Raw genomic sequence first — 19,335 nt, 5'->3', positions numbered from 1 at the left:
CAGCTCCAGGTATGTTTAGAGACATGGTTGCTTCTTGACCAGCTCCAGGTATGTTTAGAGACATGGTAGCTTCTTGACCAGCTCCAGGTATGTTTAGAGACATGGTAGCTTCTTGACCAGCTCCAGGTATGTTTAGAGACATGGTAGCTTCTTGACCAGCTCCAGGTATGTTTAGAGACATGGTAGCTTCTTGACCAGCTCCAGGTATGTTTAGAGACATGGTAGCTTCTTGACCAGCTCCAGGTATGTTTAGAGACATGGTAGCTTCTTGACCAGCTCCAGGTATGTTTAGAGACATGGTAGCTTCTTGACCAGCTCCAGGTATGTTTAGAGACATGGTAGCTTCTTGACCAGCTCCAGGTATGTTTAGAGACATGGTAGCTTCTTGACCAGCTCCAGGTATGTTTAGAGACATGGTAGCTTCTTGACCAGCTCCAGGTATGTTTAGAGACATGGTAGCTTCTTGACCAGCTCCAGGTATGTTTAGAGACATGGTAGCTTCTTGACCAGCTCCAGGTATGTTTAGAGACATGGTAGCTTCTTGACCAGCTCCAGGTATGTTTAGAGACATGGTAGCTTCTTGACCAGCTCCAGGTATGTTTAGAGACATGGTAGCTTCTTGACCAGCTCCAGGTATGTTTAGAGACATGGTAGCTTCTTGACCAGCTCCAGGTATGTTTAGAGACATGGTAGCTTCTTGACCAGCTCCAGGTATGTTTAGAGACATGGTAGCTTCTTGACCAGCTCCAGGTATGTTTTGAGACATGGTAGCTTCCTGACCAGCTCCAGGTATGTTTAGAGACATGGTAGCTTCTTGACCAGCTCCAGGTATGTTTACAGACATGGTAGCTTCTTGACCAGCTCCAGGTATGTTTAGAGACATGGTAGCTTCTTGACCAGCTCCAGGTATGTTTAGAGACATGGTAGCTTCTTGACCAGCTCCAGGTATGTTTAGAGACATGGTAGCTTCTTGACCAGCTCCAGGTATGTTTAGAGACATGGTAGCTTCTTGACCAGCTCCAGGTATGTTTAGAGACATGGTAGCTTCTTGACCAGCTCCAGGTATGTTTAGAGACATGGTAGCTTCTTGACCAGCTCCAGGTATGTTTAGAGACATGGTAGCTTCTTGACCAGCTCCAGGTATGTTTAGAGACATGGTAGCTTCTTGACCAGCTCCAGGTATGTTTAGAGACATGGTAGCTTCTTGACCAGCTCCAGGTATGTTTAGAGACATGGTAGCTTCTTGACCAGCTCCAGGTATGTTTAGAGACATGGTAGCTTCTTGACCAGCTCCAGGTATGTTTAGAGACATGGTAGCTTCTTGACCAGCTCCAGGTATGTTTAGAGACATGGTAGCTTCTTGACCAGCTCCAGGTATGTTTAGAGACATGGTAGCTTCTTGACCAGCTCCAGGTATGTTTAGAGACATGGTAGCTTCTTGACCAGCTCCAGGTATGTTTAGAGACATGGTAGCTTCTTGACCAGCTCCAGGTATGTTTTGAGACATGGTAGCTTCCTGACCAGCTCCAGGTATGTTTAGAGACATGGTAGCTTCTTGACCAGCTCCAGGTATGTTTACAGACATGGTAGCTTCTTGACCAGCTCCAGGTATGTTTAGAGACATGGTAGCTTCTTGACCAGCTCCAGGTATGTTTAGAGACATGGTAGCTTCTTGACCAGCTCCAGGTATGTTTAGAGACATGGTAGCTTCTTGACCAGCTCCAGGTATGTTTAGAGACATGGTAGCTTCTTGACCAGCTCCAGGTATGTTTAGAGACATGGTAGCTTCTTGACCAGCTCCAGGTATGTTTAGAGACATGGTAGCTTCTTGACCAGCTCCAGGTATGTTTAGAGACATGGTAGCTTCTTGACCAGCTCCAGGTATGTTTAGAGACATGGTAGATTCTTGACCAGCTCCAGGTATGTTTTGAGACATGGTAGCCTCTTGACCAGCTCCAGGTATGTTTAGAGACATGGTTGCTTCTTGACCAGCTCCAGGTATGTTTAGAGACATGGTAGCTTCTTGACCAGCTCCAGGTATGTTTAGAGACATGGTAGCTTCTTGACCAGCTCCAGGTATGTTTAGAGACATGGTAGCTTCTTGACCAGCTCCAGGTATGTTTAGGGACATGGTAGCTTCTTGACCAGCTCCAGGTATGTTTAGAGACATGGTAGCTTCTTGACCAGCTCCAGGTATGTTTAGAGACATGGTAGCTTCTTGACCAGCTCCAGGTATGTTTAGAGACATGGTAGCTTCTTGACCAGCTCCAGGTATGTTTAGAGACATGGTAGCTTGTTGACCAGCTCCAGGTATGTTTAGAGACATGGTAGCTTCTTGACCAGCTCCAGGTATGTTTAGAGACATGGTAGCTTCTTGACCAGCTCCAGGTATGTTTAGAGACATGGTAGCTTCTTGACCAGCTCCAGGTATGTTTAGAGACATGGTAGCTTCTTGACCAGCTCCAGGTATGTTTTGAGACATGGTAGCTTCTTGACCAGCTCCAGGTATGTTTTGAGACATGGTAGCCTCTTGACCAGCTCCAGGTATGTTTAGAGACATGGTAGCTTCTTGACCAGCTCCAGGTATGTTTAGAGACATGGTAGCTTCTTGACCAGCTCCAGGTATGTTTAGAGACATGGTAGCTTCTTGACCAGCTCCAGGTATGTTTAGAGACATGGTAGCTTCTTGACCAGCTCCAGGTATGTTTTGAGACATGGTAGCCTCTTGACCAGCTCCAGGTATGTTTAGAGACATGGTTGCTTCTTGACCAGCTCCAGGTATGTTTAGAGACATGGTAGCTTCTTGACCAGCTCCAGGTATGTTTAGAGACATGGTAGCTTCTTGACCAGCTCCAGGTATGTTTAGAGACATGGTAGCTTCTTGACCAGCTCCAGGTATGTTTAGAGACATGGTAGCTTCTTGACCAGCTCCAGGTATGTTTAGAGACATGGTAGCTTCTTGACCAGCTCCAGGTATGTTTAGAGACATGGTAGCTTCTTGACCAGCTCCAGGTATGTTTAGAGACATGGTAGCTTCTTGACCAGCTCCAGGTATGTTTAGAGACATGGTAGCTTCTTGACCAGCTCCAGGTATGTTTAGAGACATGGTAGCTTCTTGACCAGCTCCAGGTATGTTTAGAGACATGGTAGCTTCTTGACCAGCTCCAGGTATGTTTAGAGACATGGTAGCTTCTTGACCAGCTCCAGGTATGTTTAGAGACATGGTAGCTTCTTGACCAGCTCCAGGTATGTTTAGAGACATGGTAGCTTCTTGACCAGCTCCAGGTATGTTTAGAGACATGGTAGCTTCTTGACCAGCTCCAGGTATGTTTAGAGACATGGTAGCTTCTTGACCAGCTCCAGGTATGTTTAGAGACATGGTAGCTTCTTGACCAGCTCCAGGTATGTTTAGAGACATGGTAGCTTCTTGACCAGCTCCAGGTATGTTTTGAGACATGGTAGCTTCCTGACCAGCTCCAGGTATGTTTAGAGACATGGTAGCTTCTTGACCAGCTCCAGGTATGTTTACAGACATGGTAGCTTCTTGACCAGCTCCAGGTATGTTTAGAGACATGGTAGCTTCTTGACCAGCTCCAGGTATGTTTAGAGACATGGTAGCTTCTTGACCAGCTCCAGGTATGTTTAGAGACATGGTAGCTTCTTGACCAGCTCCAGGTATGTTTAGAGACATGGTAGCTTCTTGACCAGCTCCAGGTATGTTTAGAGACATGGTAGCTTCTTGACCAGCTCCAGGTATGTTTAGAGACATGGTAGCTTCTTGACCAGCTCCAGGTATGTTTAGAGACATGGTAGCTTCTTGACCAGCTCCAGGTATGTTTAGAGACATGGTAGCTTCTTGACCAGCTCCAGGTATGTTTAGAGACATGGTAGCTTCTTGACCAGCTCCAGGTATGTTTAGAGACATGGTAGCTTCTTGACCAGCTCCAGGTATGTTTAGAGACATGGTAGCTTCTTGACCAGCTCCAGGTATGTTTAGAGACATGGTAGCTTCTTGACCAGCTCCAGGTATGTTTAGAGACATGGTAGCTTCTTGACCAGCTCCAGGTATGTTTAGAGACATGGTAGCTTCTTGACCAGCTCCAGGTATGTTTAGAGACATGGTAGCTTCTTGACCAGCTCCAGGTATGTTTAGAGACATGGTAGCTTCTTGACCAGCTCCAGGTATGTTTAGAGACATGGTAGCTTCTTGACCAGCTCCAGGTATGTTTAGAGACATGGTAGCTTCTTGACCAGCTCCAGGTATGTTTAGAGACATGGTAGCTTCTTGACCAGCTCCAGGTATGTTTTGAGACATGGTAGCTTCCTGACCAGCTCCAGGTATGTTTAGAGACATGGTAGCTTCTTGACCAGCTCCAGGTATGTTTACAGACATGGTAGCTTCTTGACCAGCTCCAGGTATGTTTAGAGACATGGTAGCTTCTTGACCAGCTCCAGGTATGTTTAGAGACATGGTAGCTTCTTGACCAGCTCCAGGTATGTTTAGAGACATGGTAGCTTCTTGACCAGCTCCAGGTATGTTTAGAGACATGGTAGCTTCTTGACCAGCTCCAGGTATGTTTAGAGACATGGTAGCTTCTTGACCAGCTCCAGGTATGTTTAGAGACATGGTAGCTTCTTGACCAGCTCCAGGTATGTTTAGAGACATGGTAGCTTCTTGACCAGCTCCAGGTATGTTTAGAGACATGGTAGATTCTTGACCAGCTCCAGGTATGTTTTGAGACATGGTAGCCTCTTGACCAGCTCCAGGTATGTTTAGAGACATGGTTGCTTCTTGACCAGCTCCAGGTATGTTTAGAGACATGGTAGCTTCTTGACCAGCTCCAGGTATGTTTAGAGACATGGTAGCTTCTTGACCAGCTCCAGGTATGTTTAGAGACATGGTAGCTTCTTGACCAGCTCCAGGTATGTTTAGGGACATGGTAGCTTCTTGACCAGCTCCAGGTATGTTTAGAGACATGGTAGCTTCTTGACCAGCTCCAGGTATGTTTAGAGACATGGTAGCTTCTTGACCAGCTCCAGGTATGTTTAGAGACATGGTAGCTTCTTGACCAGCTCCAGGTATGTTTAGAGACATGGTAGCTTGTTGACCAGCTCCAGGTATGTTTAGAGACATGGTAGCTTCTTGACCAGCTCCAGGTATGTTTAGAGACATGGTAGCTTCTTGACCAGCTCCAGGTATGTTTAGAGACATGGTAGCTTCTTGACCAGCTCCAGGTATGTTTAGAGACATGGTAGCTTCTTGACCAGCTCCAGGTATGTTTAGAGACATGGTAGCTTCTTGACCAGCTCCAGGTATGTTTAGAGACATGGTAGCTTCTTGACCAGCTCCAGGTATGTTTAGAGACATGGTAGCTTCTTGACCAGCTCCAGGTATGTTTAGAGACATGGTAGCTTCTTGACCAGCTCCAGGTATGTTTAGAGACATGGTAGCTTCTTGACCAGCTCCAGGTATGTTTTGAGACATGGTAGCTTCTTGACCAGCTCCAGGTATGTTTAGAGACATGGTAGCTTCTTGACCAGCTCCAGGTATAGTTTAGAGACATGGTAGCTTCTTGACCAGCTCCAGGTATGTTTAGAGACATGGTAGCTTCTTGACCAGCTCCAGGTATGTTTAGAGACATGGTAGCTTCTTGACCAGCTCCAGGTATGTTTAGAGACATGGTAGCTTCTTGACCAGCTCCAGGTATGTTTTGAGACATGTTAGCTTCTTGACCAGCTCCAGGTATGTTTAGAGACATGGTAGCTTCTTGACCAGCTCCAGGTATGTTTAGAGACATGGTAGCTTCTTGACCAGCTCCAGGTATGTTTTGAGACATGGTAGCTTCTTGACCAGCTCCAGGTATGTTTTGAGACATGGTAGCTTCTTGACCAGCTCCAGGTATGTTTAGAGACATGGTAGCTTCTTGACCAGCTCCAGGTATGTTTACAGACATGGTAGCTTCTTGACCAGCTCCAGGTATGTTTAGAGACATGGTAGCTTCTTGACCAGCTCCAGGTATGTTTTGAGACATGGTAGCTTCTTGACCAGCTCCAGGTATGTTTAGAGACATGGTAGCTTCTTGATCAGCTCCAGGTATGTTTAGAGACATGGTAGCTTCTTGATCAGCTCCAGGTATGTTTTGAGACATGGTAGCTTCTTGACCAGCTCCAGGTATGTTTAGAGACATGGTAGCTTCTTGACCAGCTCCAGGTATGTTTTGAGACATGGCAAAGTTTGAATGAAAAACTGAAAACTAAAATAGTACTTTCAATCATTTACATTTTTAGCTCAAATAATGTGGTTTAATGTTGAATTGGAACATTTTGGAGTCACTTGGTTACATTTAAACAGCATGAGAACAAAACACCAGACTCTCACAGGCTTCATTCATTATAGATGTTTATTCCTTCAAATGGGAAGAAGATGGATACATACAGTGATAGAATTACATTCAGAACATATAATAGTATCTCCATGGTAACAGTGATAGAATTACATTCAGAACATATAATAGTATCTCCATGGTAACAGTGATAGAATTACATTCAGAACATATAATAGTATCTCTATGGTAACAGTGATAGAATTACATTCAGAACATATAATAGTATCTCCATGGTAACAGTGATAGAATTACATTCAGAACATATAATAGTATCTCTATGGTAACAGTGATAGAATTACATTCAGAACATATAATAGTATCTCTATGGTAACAGTGATAGAATTACATTCAGAACATATAATAGTATCTCTATGGTAACAGTGATAGAATTACATTCAGAACATATAATAGTATCTCTATGGTAACAGGGATATAATTACATTCAGAACATATAATAGTATCTCTATGGTAACAGTGATAGAATTACATTCAGAACATATAATATTATCTCTATGGTAACAGTGATAGAATTACATTCAGAGAAGAGTATATAGTATATATGTTGACATGTAAACATTACCACCCTCATTACCATTACAACCCTCACTACCATTACAACCCTCATTATCATTACAACCCTCATTACCATTACAACCCTCGTTACCATTACAACCCTCATTACCATTACAGCCCTCATTACCATTATAACCCTCATTACCATTATAACCCTGATAATCATTAGTCTAACAGTAATGATAGTTTGTTGATATGGTGAGAGCATCTGTACCCAGATCATCCAAAGATCCTTCCAGAAATATTTCTCATGGAATTGGAAAGATTCCTCACTACGGAAGAAATTATTTCAAGATAATTCCTCCAGGTGTTAGGGGGTGGAGTAGCATTCGGGGTAGTAGTAGGGTTGACACCAGTTGGACACTTCTCTGGGAACAGCTGGACACCACCAACTGGGAAGTTTGGGTTCAGGTTCGGGTTCAACTTGTCATACAGCTCTGCCAAGGTATATGAGGGCATTTTCTTCCCCTTGTTCTCCTTTTTGTTCTCCCCCCAGTGTGCTTGGGCCACCCACTTTCCCAGGTTGTTGTTGTAACAGCAGTAGGCTGTCCACAGAATATCTGGGATGTTCACTCTGTTGTTCAGTGTGTTGCTCTTACTGGGAACTGCTCCAGTCACCACATAGGCTTTTATCTTCCCGTTGTTATTAATACAGTCCGTCTCAAGCTTTCCTCTGACATTTCTCTCCATATCATTCCAGCTGCCCCCGTTGAAGGTGCTGTCCTGGGGAACGATGTTGGTCAGGGTAAAGGTGGACTCCTGAGTATCAAGGTCATGAGCATGTGAACATGGGAAGAGGTGACCTCTGTTCACCCCTTTATTTGGTATTGAGTTCTTATAGTCGTTGTTCCCAGCCTGGTGTTGATATTCAATCTCTTTACTGTTTTGCATTTTAGGGTTGTTGTTTTTCCTGTTGAGCTGCAGGAAACAACAGTCATACATTAATTAATTCACAAGTTTTCTGTTCAATAAACCCTCTTTTCAGGGGGGGTTCACAATCCACAATCAAGTCTCTACACCCTCCATAGTGGTAGTTGTATATTCTGTAACATAACTGTCTGTGATATACAGCAGTAAACAAATACACATGTTATGTAATATGAATAAACATTAGTCCTACCTGGGGCTCCATCATCCAGCGTTGATTGTTTGGTCTGCAGTTTGTAGGAGGACCAGAGAAGGTGTAGGCTGAGAACACAGGGATCCTGTTGGTCGTGTCGTAGAGAGTTGCAAACCTGTAGATGTTGTTGAACAACTGGCAGATCGGCTTGTAGCGGTTCTGGTCCTGGACTGTCCCACCATCCAAAATACCTGGGAGATTTGGAGTTGTCCCCTCCAGGAAGAACTCTGTGCACTCTGTAACATCACTGAACTTGTTCACTACATGAGAGAGAGCAGGAGGAAGGAGAGAGAGAAGGAGGAGAGTAGAGAGATGATTCAATACCCCCATCATCACCTGAAGACTGTACACCACAGAGACAAAGATGAAGTTACAGAGACCAGTTGGTAGACTGGAGACTGTTGATCTGAGTCAGGACAGATTGATTTAAATAGGTTTTCAGAGACTCCTCCTTCAGATGTCAAGGAAGGAGGAGGGGTGAATTTGCTTAAAATCCTCTCTTATTCCATGGAGCTGGTGTAACTGTAGGCCTATTCCATATAAACTGATGTAACTATAGGCCTATTCCATATAAACTGATGTAACTATAGGTCTATTCTATATAAACTGATGTAACTATAGGTCTATTCCATATAAACTGATGTAACTATAGGTCTATTCCATATAAACTGGTGTAACTATAGGTCTATTCCAGATAAACTGATGTAACTATAGGTCTATTCCATAGAAACTGCTGTAAATGTAGGCCGATTCCAAGGAAACTGCCTGGTAATCAGACCTTCAGGCCTTTTAACAAGAACCACCACAGACGTTTGAATATAATTCATGTTAATTTCAGATTATAATGGTCCATGACTCATTGAACATGACATGTCCCCGTTCCTGGACTTTTCTATGAGTGTTTTTAATACACTGATGTTTTTAGAATTTCAATATCACAATCAACATGTGTGTTAGGAGGACTCCATTTGACATCATTTTATTTGTTTTTCCCCCTGCCCTCCCTCCAGTCCTAACACCTGTATGAAACCAGTCCTAACACCTTTATGAAACCAGCCAAAACACCTTTATGAAACCAGTCATAACACCTTTAGGAAACCAGTCCTAACACCTTCATGAAACCAGTCATAACACCTTTATGAAACCAGTCCTAACATCTTTATGAAACCAGTCATAACACCTTTATGAAACCAGTCCTATCACCTTTATGAAACCAGTCATAACACCTTTAGGAAACCAGTCATAACACCTTTAGGAAACCAGTCATAACACGTTTATGAAACCAGTCATAACACCTTCATGAAACCAGTCCTAACACCTTTATGAAACCAGTTATACACTTTCATGAAACCAGTCCTAACACCTTTATGAAACCAGTTATACACTTTCATGAAACCAGTCCTAACACCTTTATGAAACCAGTCATAACACCTTTATGAAACCAGTTATACACTTTCATGAAACCAGTCCTAACACCTTTATGAAACCAGTCCTAATACATTTATGAAACCAGTCCTAACACTTTCATGAAATCAGTCATAACACCTTCATGAAACCAGTCCTAACACCTTTATGAAACCAGTCCTAACACCTTTATGAAACCAGTCCTAACACCTTTATGAAACCAGTCCTAACACCTTCATGAAACCAGTCCTAACACCTTTATGAAACCAGTCCTAACACCTTTATGAAACCAGTCCTAACACCTTCATGAAACCAGTCCTAACACCTTTATGAAACCAGTCATAACACCTTTATGAAACCAGTTATACACTTTCATGAAACCAGTCCTAACACCTTTATGAAACCAGTCCTAACACCTTTATGAAACCAGTCATAACACCTTCATGTAACCAGTCATAACACCTTTATGTAACCAGTCATAACACCTTTCTGTAACCAGTCATGACACCTTTATGTAACCAGTCCTCACACCTTTATGAAACCAGTCCTAACACCTTTATGAAACCAGTCATAACACCTTTATGAAACCAGTCCTAACACCTTCATGAAACCAGTCCTAACACCTTTATGAAACCAGCCATAACACCTTTCTGTAACCAGCCATAACACCTTTCTGTAACCAGTCATAACACCTTCATGAAACCAGTCCTCACACCTTTATGTAACCAGTCATAACACATTTATGTAACCAGTCATAACACCTTTCTGTAACCAGCCATAACACCTTTATGTAACCAGCCATAACACCTTTCTGTAACCAGTCATAACACCTCCATGAAACCAGTCCTCACACCTTTATGTAACCAGCCATAACACCTTTATGTAACCTGTCATAACACCTTTATGTAACCAGCCATACCACCTTTATGTAACCAGCCATAACACCTTTCTGTAACCAGCCATAACACCTTCATGAAACCAGTCCTCACACCTTTATGTAACCAGTCATAACACCTTTATGTAACCAGTCATAACGCCTTTATGTAACCAGTCATAACACCTTTATGTAACCAGTCATAACACCTTTCTGTAACCAGTCATAACACCTTTCTGTAACCAGCCAGAACACCTTTATGTAACCTGTCATAACACCTTCATGAAACCAGTCCTAACACCTTTATGAAACCAGTCCTAATACATTTATGAAACCAGTCCTAACACCTTCATGAAACCAGTCCTAACACCTTTATGAAACCAGTCATAACACCTTTATGAAACCAGTCATAACACCTTTATGAAACCAGTTATACACTTTCATGAAACCAGTCCTAACACCTTTATGAAACCAGTCCTAACATCTTCATGAAACCAGTCCTAACACCTTTATGAAACCAGTCATAACACCTTTATGAAACCAGTCATAACACCTTTATGAAACCAGTCCTAACACCTTTATGAAACCAGTCCTAACACCTTTATGAAACTAGTCCTAATACCTTTATGAAACCAGTCCTAACACCTTTATGAAACCAGTCCTAACACCTTTATGAAACCAGTCATAACACCTTCATGTAACCAGTCATAACACCTTTATGTAACCAGTCATAACACCTTTCTGTAACCAGTCATGACACCTTTATGTAACCAGTCCTCACACCTTTATGAAACCAGTCCTAACACCTTTATGAAACCAGCCATAACACCTTTATGAAACCAGCCATAACACCTTTCTGTAACCAGCCATAACACCTTCATGAAACCAGTCCTCACACCTTTATGTAACCAGTCATAACACCTTTCTGTAACCAGCCATAACACCTTCATGAAACCAGTCCTCACACCTTTATGTAACCAGTCATAACACCTTTATGTAACCAGTCATAACGCCTTTATGTAACCAGTCATAGCACCTTTATGTAACCAGTCATAACACCTTTCTGTAACCAGTCATAACACCTTTCTGTAACCAGCCATAACACCTTTATGTAATCTGTCATAACACCTTCATGAGTGTTGCAGTATCATTCACAACGACCTTCCTAACAGATATTTAGGTATTCAGCATCATTCATAACGGTGGTGCTCTTTGGACGACCCATTGCTTCCAACTCCACAGTGTGTATGGGGGGGGGGGGGGGTGGGCTGTGTGTGTATCAGGGGGTTTGGCTGTGTGTGTGTGTGTGTGTGTGTGTGTGTGTGTGTGTGTGTGTGTGTGTGTGTGTGTGTGTGTGTGTGTGTGTGTGTGTGTGTGTGTGTGTGTGTGTGTGTGTGTGTGTGTGTGTGTGTGTGTGTGTGTGTGTTTCCCTGAAATAATGAACTCCTCTCTATGTGGAACAGGTGTGACTATTTATCATGTGTAACAATCAAACCTCCCTATTGGCTGTGTGTTCCACATTCTAAAGTAGAATGTTACTTCCTGAAATATTGTTATTCTAACACTGTGGAAGCACCAGAATTGTGTCTTTGTATTTTGTTTGGTTTTTTTCTCCAAAAGACAATCCTCAAAAGTCAATTGACCATTTAGCTTAATTTATTTCAATTTTATTTCAGTTCATTCATCAAATTCACAAGATCAACCTTTATCTGTTTCTTTGGAAACAAAATTAGTGAAATAACGTTTTAATTGTCACCTGACTACTTTAGTAAGTCTTGTCTGAAACCAGAACGACCCAAAGGGCAAGAGCCTCTTGTTTCTGTAGCATGAAGCAGCTTGATGTACAAGTACTGGACAGGAAGCTAGTCTGTTAGAAGGCCTTGTACCCCATCATCTCCTTAATGCTGAGTGCCAAGCAGAGACGCATCTGGTCCCATTATTTACAGTCTTTGGTATGACTCAACCAGGGATCAAACCCCAATCCCCTACCAGGGTGGACACTCTACCCACAAGGCCACTAAGTCAGCAAATGACTGCTTGCAAGTCAGATAATTATGCCAGACAGGACTCATTTAAACAACCAAGTACATGTTGATCTGGTAAATGTAATAAATAAACTGAAAAGGAAGTTGACTGCTTACAGGCCGGGTGCTCTGTTTACTTCAAACACACCTTCTCCCAGATATCATGACAGAAGAGTTCCTCATTCAGTAAGATAATATTTACTCAGTGGCATCCTGAGGCATTGATAGATCATGAGAGAGGAAGAAAAACTCTGTGTACATAGTCACTACATCCGGGTTCAGCATCTAGGAGAACAGAGAGGGTACATTCATTCTGCATAAAACTAACAAGTCAAGGTTCATCTGGGGAATTTGAAAAGGCCCAGAGGTGTGATCACAGGAGGTGAGTCAATCCCGTGGAATAGACCTACAGGAGGTGAGTCAGTCCCATGGAATAGACCTACAGGAGGTGAGTCAGTCCCATGGAATAGACCTACAGGAGGGAGGTCAGTCCCATGGAATAGACCTACAGGAGGTGAGTCAGTCCCATGGAATAGACCTACAGGAGGTGAGTCAGTCCCATGGAATAGACCTACAGGAGGGGAGTCAGTCCCATGGAATAGACCTACAGGAGGGGAGTCAGTCCCATGGAATAGACCTACAGGAGGTGAGTCAGTCCCATGGAAGAGACCTACAGGAGGTGAGTCAGTCCCATGGAAGAGACCTACAGGAGGTGAGTCAGTCCCATGGAATAGACCTACAGGAGGTGAGTCAGTCCCATGGAATAGACCTACAGGAGGGGAGTCAGTCCCATGGAATAGACCTACAGGAGGTGAGTCAGTCCCATGGAATAGACCTACAGGAGGTGAGTCAGTCCCATGGAATAGACCTACAGGAGGTGAGTCAGTCCCATGGAATAGACCTACAGGAGGTGAGTCAGTCCCATGGAATAGACCTACAGGAGGTGAGTCAGTCCCATGGAATAGACCTACAGGAGGTGAGTCAGTCCCATGGAATAGACCTACAGGAGGTGAGTCAGTCCCATGGAATAGACCTACAGGAGGTGAGTCAGTCCCATGGAATAGACCTACAGGAGGTGAGTCAGTCCCATGGAATAGACTGTCACGAACCGGCTCAAAGTCCGTAACAAAAGGGAGACAACGTGGAGATAAGGAGTAACAAAATATATTTATTAAATAAAGTAACCTAAATGCAATTAACAATGGTGTGTGTAATCAGTAATCAGTAGTGTAAGTGAGTGTTTTGGCATGCATGAATGTGATAATGTGATGTGTTGAAAGGTGCTAAAGCAAACAACCCATAAGTCACAAAAAACCACAACAAAATCTATCAAGGTGTCTGCATGGAGAGAGTCTTTCCCATGAATGGGGAAGTGGTGTATTTATCCTGGGAGACACCGGGCCCAGGTGTTTCCCATGTAGCTGACGACCCTCCCAACTCCGCCCACCGACATCCTAATAAGGAAACAAGAACAAAGAGAGAATACGGCAGACAGAGTGGGAGGGTCGTCACAAGACCTACAGGAGGGGAGTCAGTCCCATGGAATAGACCTACAGGAGGTGTCAGTCCCATGGAATAGACCTACAGGAGGTGAGTCAGTCCCGTGGAATAGACCTACAGGAGGTGAGTCAGTCCCGTGGAATAGACCTACAGGAGGTGAGTCAGTCCCATGAAATAGACCTACAGGAGGTGAGTCAGTCCTGTGGAATAGACCTACAGGAGGTGAGTCAGTCCCATGGAATAGACCTACAGGAGGTGAGTCAGTCCTGTGGAATAGACCTACAGGTGAAATAACTATTTAAAGCAGTCTGTCCTGACTCAGCTCAACAGTCTCCAGTCTACCAACTGGTCTCTGAAATAACTATTTAAAGCAGTCTGTCCTGACTCAGCTCAACAGTCTCCAGTCTACCAACTGGTCTCTGAAATAACTATTTAAATCAGTCTGTCCTGACTCAGTTCAACAGTCTCTCCAGTCTACCAACTGGTCTCTGAAATAACTATTTAAATCAGTCTGTCCTGACTCAGTTCAACAGTCTCTCCAGTCTACCAACTGGTCTCTGAAATAACTATTTAAATCAGTCTGTCCTGACTCAGCTCAACAGTCTCCAGTCTACCAACTGGTCTCTGAAATAACTATTTAAAGCAGTCTGTCCTGACTCAGATCAACAGTCTCCAGTCTACCAACTGGTCTCTGAAATAACTATTTAAATCAGTCTGTCCTGACTCAGTTCAACAGTCTCTCCAGTCTACCAACTGGTCTCTGAAATAACTATTTAAATCAGTCTGTCCTGACTCAGATCAACAGTCTCCAGTCTACCAACTGGTCTCTGAAATAACTATTTAAAGCAGTCTGTCCTGACTCAGATCAACAGTCTCCAGTCTACCAACTGGTCTCTGTAACTTCATCTTTGTCTCTGTGGTGTACAGTCTTCAGGTGATGATGGGGGTATTGAATCATCTCTCTACCCTCCTCCTCCTCTCTCTCCTTCCTCCTGCCCTGTCTCATGTAGTGGATAAGTTCAGTGATGTTACAGACTGTGAGAAGTTCTTCCTGGAGGAGACAACTCCAAATCTCCCAGGTATTTTGGTTGATGGGACAGTCCAGGATCAGTACCGCTACAAGCCGATCTGCCAGTTGTTTAACAACATCTGGATCACTTGATGAAGTGAATAGGAGAAGAGGATAGGTGGAGAAGAGAATAGGCGGAGAAGAGAATAGGCGGAGAAGAGAATAGGCGGAGAAGAGAATAGGCGGAGAAGAGAATAGGCGGAGAAGAGAATAGGCGGAGAAGAGAATAGGCGGAGAAGAGAATAGGCGGAGAAGAGAATAGGCGGAGAGGAGAATAGGCGGAGAAGAGAATAGGCGGAGAAGAGAATAGGCGGAGAAGAGAATAGGCGGAGAGGAGAATAGGCGGAGAAGAGAATAGGCGGAGAAGAGAATAGGCGGAGAAGAGAATAGGCGGAGAAGAGAATAGGCGGAGAGGAGAATAGGCGGAGAAGAGAATAGGCGGAGAAGAGAATAGGCGGAGAAGAGAATAGGCGGAGAGGAGAATAGATGGAGAGGAGAAGAGAGAGGGAGGGGGCCGCATCCAACTGGCAATTTAATTAAAAGTTAATTTTATTAAATTGACTAAATGTATCTGTACATAAATCAATAAAATCATTCAAAATAAGTTAGCACACCAGCAAGCATTGTTTGGCCACAGATGATCATTCGCTTATTTATAAAACATAAGACGTGGATTGTTTTAAATCACAGCCTACAGTTAGAAGGTCCTCAGTTTGTGCAGCAAATACAAAACATAGATGATTGTTGCGTAGCGACTGTCAGTAGAAAACAGCTGAAACAGGCCCAGACGTGTCACAATATTTCACAATACAATCACGGGGAAACATAGTTTGGAAAGAAAATGGCTGTTGGTGTAAAGAGAAGACAATGAAAATACTCATCAGTCCTTTAGTCTTTTCAGTCTTCTCTAGGTCTATACTACCCTGTGTCAGCAGTAGCCTATAGGTCTATACTACCCTGTCTCAGCAGTAGTCTATAGGTCTATACTACCCTGTGTCAGCAGTAGCCTATAGGTCTATACTACCCTGTATCAGCAGTAGTCTATACTACCCTGTGTCAGCAGTAGCCTATAGGTCTATACTACCCTGTGTCAGCAGTAGTCTATAGGTCTATACTACCCTGTGTCAGCAGTAGTCTATACTACCCTGTGTCAGCAGTAGACTATACTACCCTGTGTCAGCAGTAGTCTATAGGTCTATACTACCCTGTGTCAGCAGTAGACTATACTACCCTGTGTCAGCAGTAGTCTATAGGTCTATACTACCCTGTGTCAGCAGTAGTCTATACTACCCTGTGTCAGCAGTAGTCTATACTACCCTGTGTCAGCAGTAGTCTATACTACCCTGTGTCAGCAGTAGTCTATAGGTCTATACTACCCTGTGTCAGCAGTAGTCTATAGGTCTATACTACCCTGTGTCAGCAGTAGTCTATAGGTCTATACTACCCTGTGTCAGCAGTAGTCTATAGGTCTATACTACCCTGTGTCAGCAGTAGACTATAGGTCTATACTACCCTGTGTCAGCAGTAGTCTATAGGTCTATACTACCCTGTGTCAGCAGTAGACTATAGGTCTATACTACCCTGTGTCAGCAGTAGTCTATAGGTCTATACTACCCTGTGTCAGCAGTAGACTATAGGTCTATACTACCCTGTGTCAGCAGTAGATTATAGGTCTATACTACCCTGTGTCAGCAGTAGTCTATAGGTCTATACTACCCTGTGTCAGCAGTAGTCTATACTACCCTGTGTCAGCAGTAGTCTATAGGTCTATACTACCCTGTGTCAGCAGTAGTCTATAGGTCTATACTACCCTGTGTCAGCAGTAGTCTATAGGTCTATACTACCCTGTGTCAGCAGTAGTCTATAGGTCTATACTACCCTGTGTCAGCAGTAGACTATAGGTCTATACTACCCTGTATCAGCAGTAGTCTATAGGTCTATACTACCCTGTGTCAGCAGTAGTCTATAGGTCTATACTACCCTGTGTCAGCAGTAGACTATAGGTCTATACTACCCTGTGTCAGCAGTAGACTATAGGTCTATACTACCCTGTGTCAGCAGTAGTCTATAGGTCTATACTAACCTGTGTCAGCAGTAGTCTATAGGTCTATACTACCCTGTGTCAGCAGTAGTCTATAGGTCTATACTACCCTGTGTCAGCAGTAGACTATAGGTCTATACTACCCTGTGTCAGCAGTAGACTATAGGTCTATACTACCCTGTGTCAGCAGTAGACTATAGGTCTATACTACCCTGTGTCAGCAGTAGTCTATAGGTCTATACTACCCTGTGTCAGCAGTAGTCTATAGGTCTATACTACCCTGTGTCAGCAGTAGTCTATAGGTCTATACTACCCTGTGTCAGCAGTAGACTATAGGTCTATACTACCCTGTGTCAGCAGTAGACTATAGGTCTATACTACCCTGTGTCAGCAGTAGTCTATAGGTCTATAATACCCTGTGTCAGCAGTAGTCTATAGGTCTATACTACCCTGTGTCAGCAGTAGACTATAGGTCTATAATACCCTGTGTCAGCAGTAGTCTATAGGTCTAGATTACCCTGTGTCAGCAGTAGTCTATAGGTCTATAATACCCTGTGTCAGCAGTAGTCTATAGGTCTAGATTACCCTGTGTCAGCAGTAGTCTATAGGTCTATAATACCCTGTGTCAGCAGTAGTCTATAGGTCTAGATTACCCTGTGTCAGCAGTAGTCTATAGGTCTATACTACCCTGTGTCAGCAGTAGACTATAGGTCTATACTACCCTGTGTCAGCAGTAGTCTATAGGTCTATAATACCCTGTGTCAGCAGTAGACTATAGGTCTATACTACCCTGTGTCAGCAGTAGACTATAGGTCTATACTACCCTGTGTCAGCAGTAGTCTATACTACCCTGTGTCAGCAGTAGACTATAGGTCTATACTACCCTGTGTCAGCAGTAGTCTATAGGTCTATACTACCCTGTGTCAGCAGTAGTCTATAGGTCTATACTACCCTGTGTCAGCAGTAGACTATAGGTCTATACTACCCTGTGTCAGCAGTAGACTATAGGTCTATACTACCCTGTGTCAGCAGTAGTCTATAGGTCTATACTACCCTGTGTCAGCAGTAGACTATAGGTCTATACTACCCTGTGTCAGCAGTAGTCTATAGGTCTATACTACCCTGTGTCAGCAGTAGACTATAGGTCTATACTACCCTGTGTCAGCAGTAGTCTATAGGTCTATAATACCCTGTGTCAGCAGTAGACTATAGGTCTATACTACCCTGTGTCAGCAGTAGTCTAGATTACCCTGTGTCAGCAGTAGTCTATAGGTCTATACTACCCTGTGTCAGCAGTAGTCTAGATTACCCTGTGTCAGCAGTAGTCTATAGGTATATACTACCCTGTGTCAGCAGTAGACTATAGGTCTATACTACCCTGTGTCAGCAGTAGACTATAGGTCTATACTACCCTGTGTCAGCAGTAGACTATAGGTCTATACTACCCTGTGTCAGCAGTAGTCTATAGGTCTATAATACCCTGTGTCAGCAGTAGTCTATAGGTCTATACTACCCTGTGTCAGCAGTAGACTATAGGTCTATACTACCCTGTGTCAGCAGTAGCCTATAGGTCTATACTACCCTGTGTCAGCAGTAGTCTATAGGTCTATACTACCCTGTATCAGCAGTAGACTATAGGTCTATACTACCCTGTGTCAGCAGTAGCCTATAGGTCTATACTACCCTGTGTCAGCAGTAGTCTATACTACCCTGTGTCAGCAGTAGTCTATACTACCCTGTGTCAGCAGTAGACTATAGGTCTATACTACCCTGTGTCAGCAGTAGACTATAGGTCTATACTACCCTGTGTCAGCAGTAGACTATAGGTCTATACTAACCTGTATCAGCAGTAGTCTATAGGTCTATACTACCCTGTGTCAGCAGTAGTCTATAGGTCTATACTACCCTGTGTCAGCAGTAGACTATAGGTCTATACTACCCTGTGTCAGCAGTAGTCTAGATTACCCTGTGTCAACAGTAGACTATAGGTCTATACTACCCTGTGTCAGCAGTAGTCTATACTACCCTGTGTCAGCAGTAGACTATAGGTCTATACTACCCTGTGTCAGCAGTAGTCTAGATTACCCTGTGTCAGCAGTAGACTATAGGTCTATACTACCCTGTGTCAGCAGTAGACTATAGGTCTATACTACCCTGTGTCAACAGTAGACTATAGGTCTATACTACCCTGTGTCAGCAGTAGTCTATAGGTCTATACTACCCTGTGTCAGCAGTAGACTATAGGTCTATACTACCCTGTGTCAGCAGTAGTCTATAGGTCTATACTACCCTGTGTCAGCAGTAGTCTATAGGTCTATACTAACCTGTGTCAGCAGTAGACTAT

General features: G+C 43.5%; 1 protein-coding gene across 1 annotated transcript; it reads right to left on the bottom strand.

Moving 5' to 3' along the window:
- Positions 1 to 6,383: 6,383 nt before the first annotated feature.
- LOC139561744 (endonuclease domain-containing 1 protein-like) lies at positions 6,384 to 8,495 on the bottom strand. Its single transcript, XM_071379014.1, has 2 exons — positions 8,080 to 8,495; positions 6,384 to 7,877 (listed from the first exon to the last, which is right to left on the bottom strand). Exons 1-2 carry the CDS (start codon positions 8,410 to 8,412, stop codon positions 7,179 to 7,181), a joined length of 1,032 nt encoding a protein of 343 aa, XP_071235115.1. The 5' UTR covers positions 8,413 to 8,495; the 3' UTR covers positions 6,384 to 7,178.
- Positions 8,496 to 19,335: the final 10,840 nt, after the last annotated feature.

The sequence above is a fragment of the Salvelinus alpinus genome, chromosome 31 (genome assembly GCF_045679555.1).
Source record: "Salvelinus alpinus chromosome 31, SLU_Salpinus.1, whole genome shotgun sequence".
In the NCBI taxonomy this organism is placed as follows: domain Eukaryota; kingdom Metazoa; phylum Chordata; class Actinopteri; order Salmoniformes; family Salmonidae; genus Salvelinus; species Salvelinus alpinus.
This window is presented reverse-complemented; position numbering and strand designations above follow the sequence as displayed.

Excerpts from the sequence above, each read along its gene's own strand:
- LOC139561744 (XM_071379014.1), bottom strand. The coding sequence starts at position 8,412 with ATGATGGGGGTATTGAATCATCTCTCTACTCTCCTCCTTCTCTCTCTC. Across the intron at positions 7,878-8,079 it reads GCTGGATGATGGAGCCCCAG|CTCAACAGGAAAAACAACAA; the intron begins GTAGGACTAATG and ends TGTTTCCTGCAG.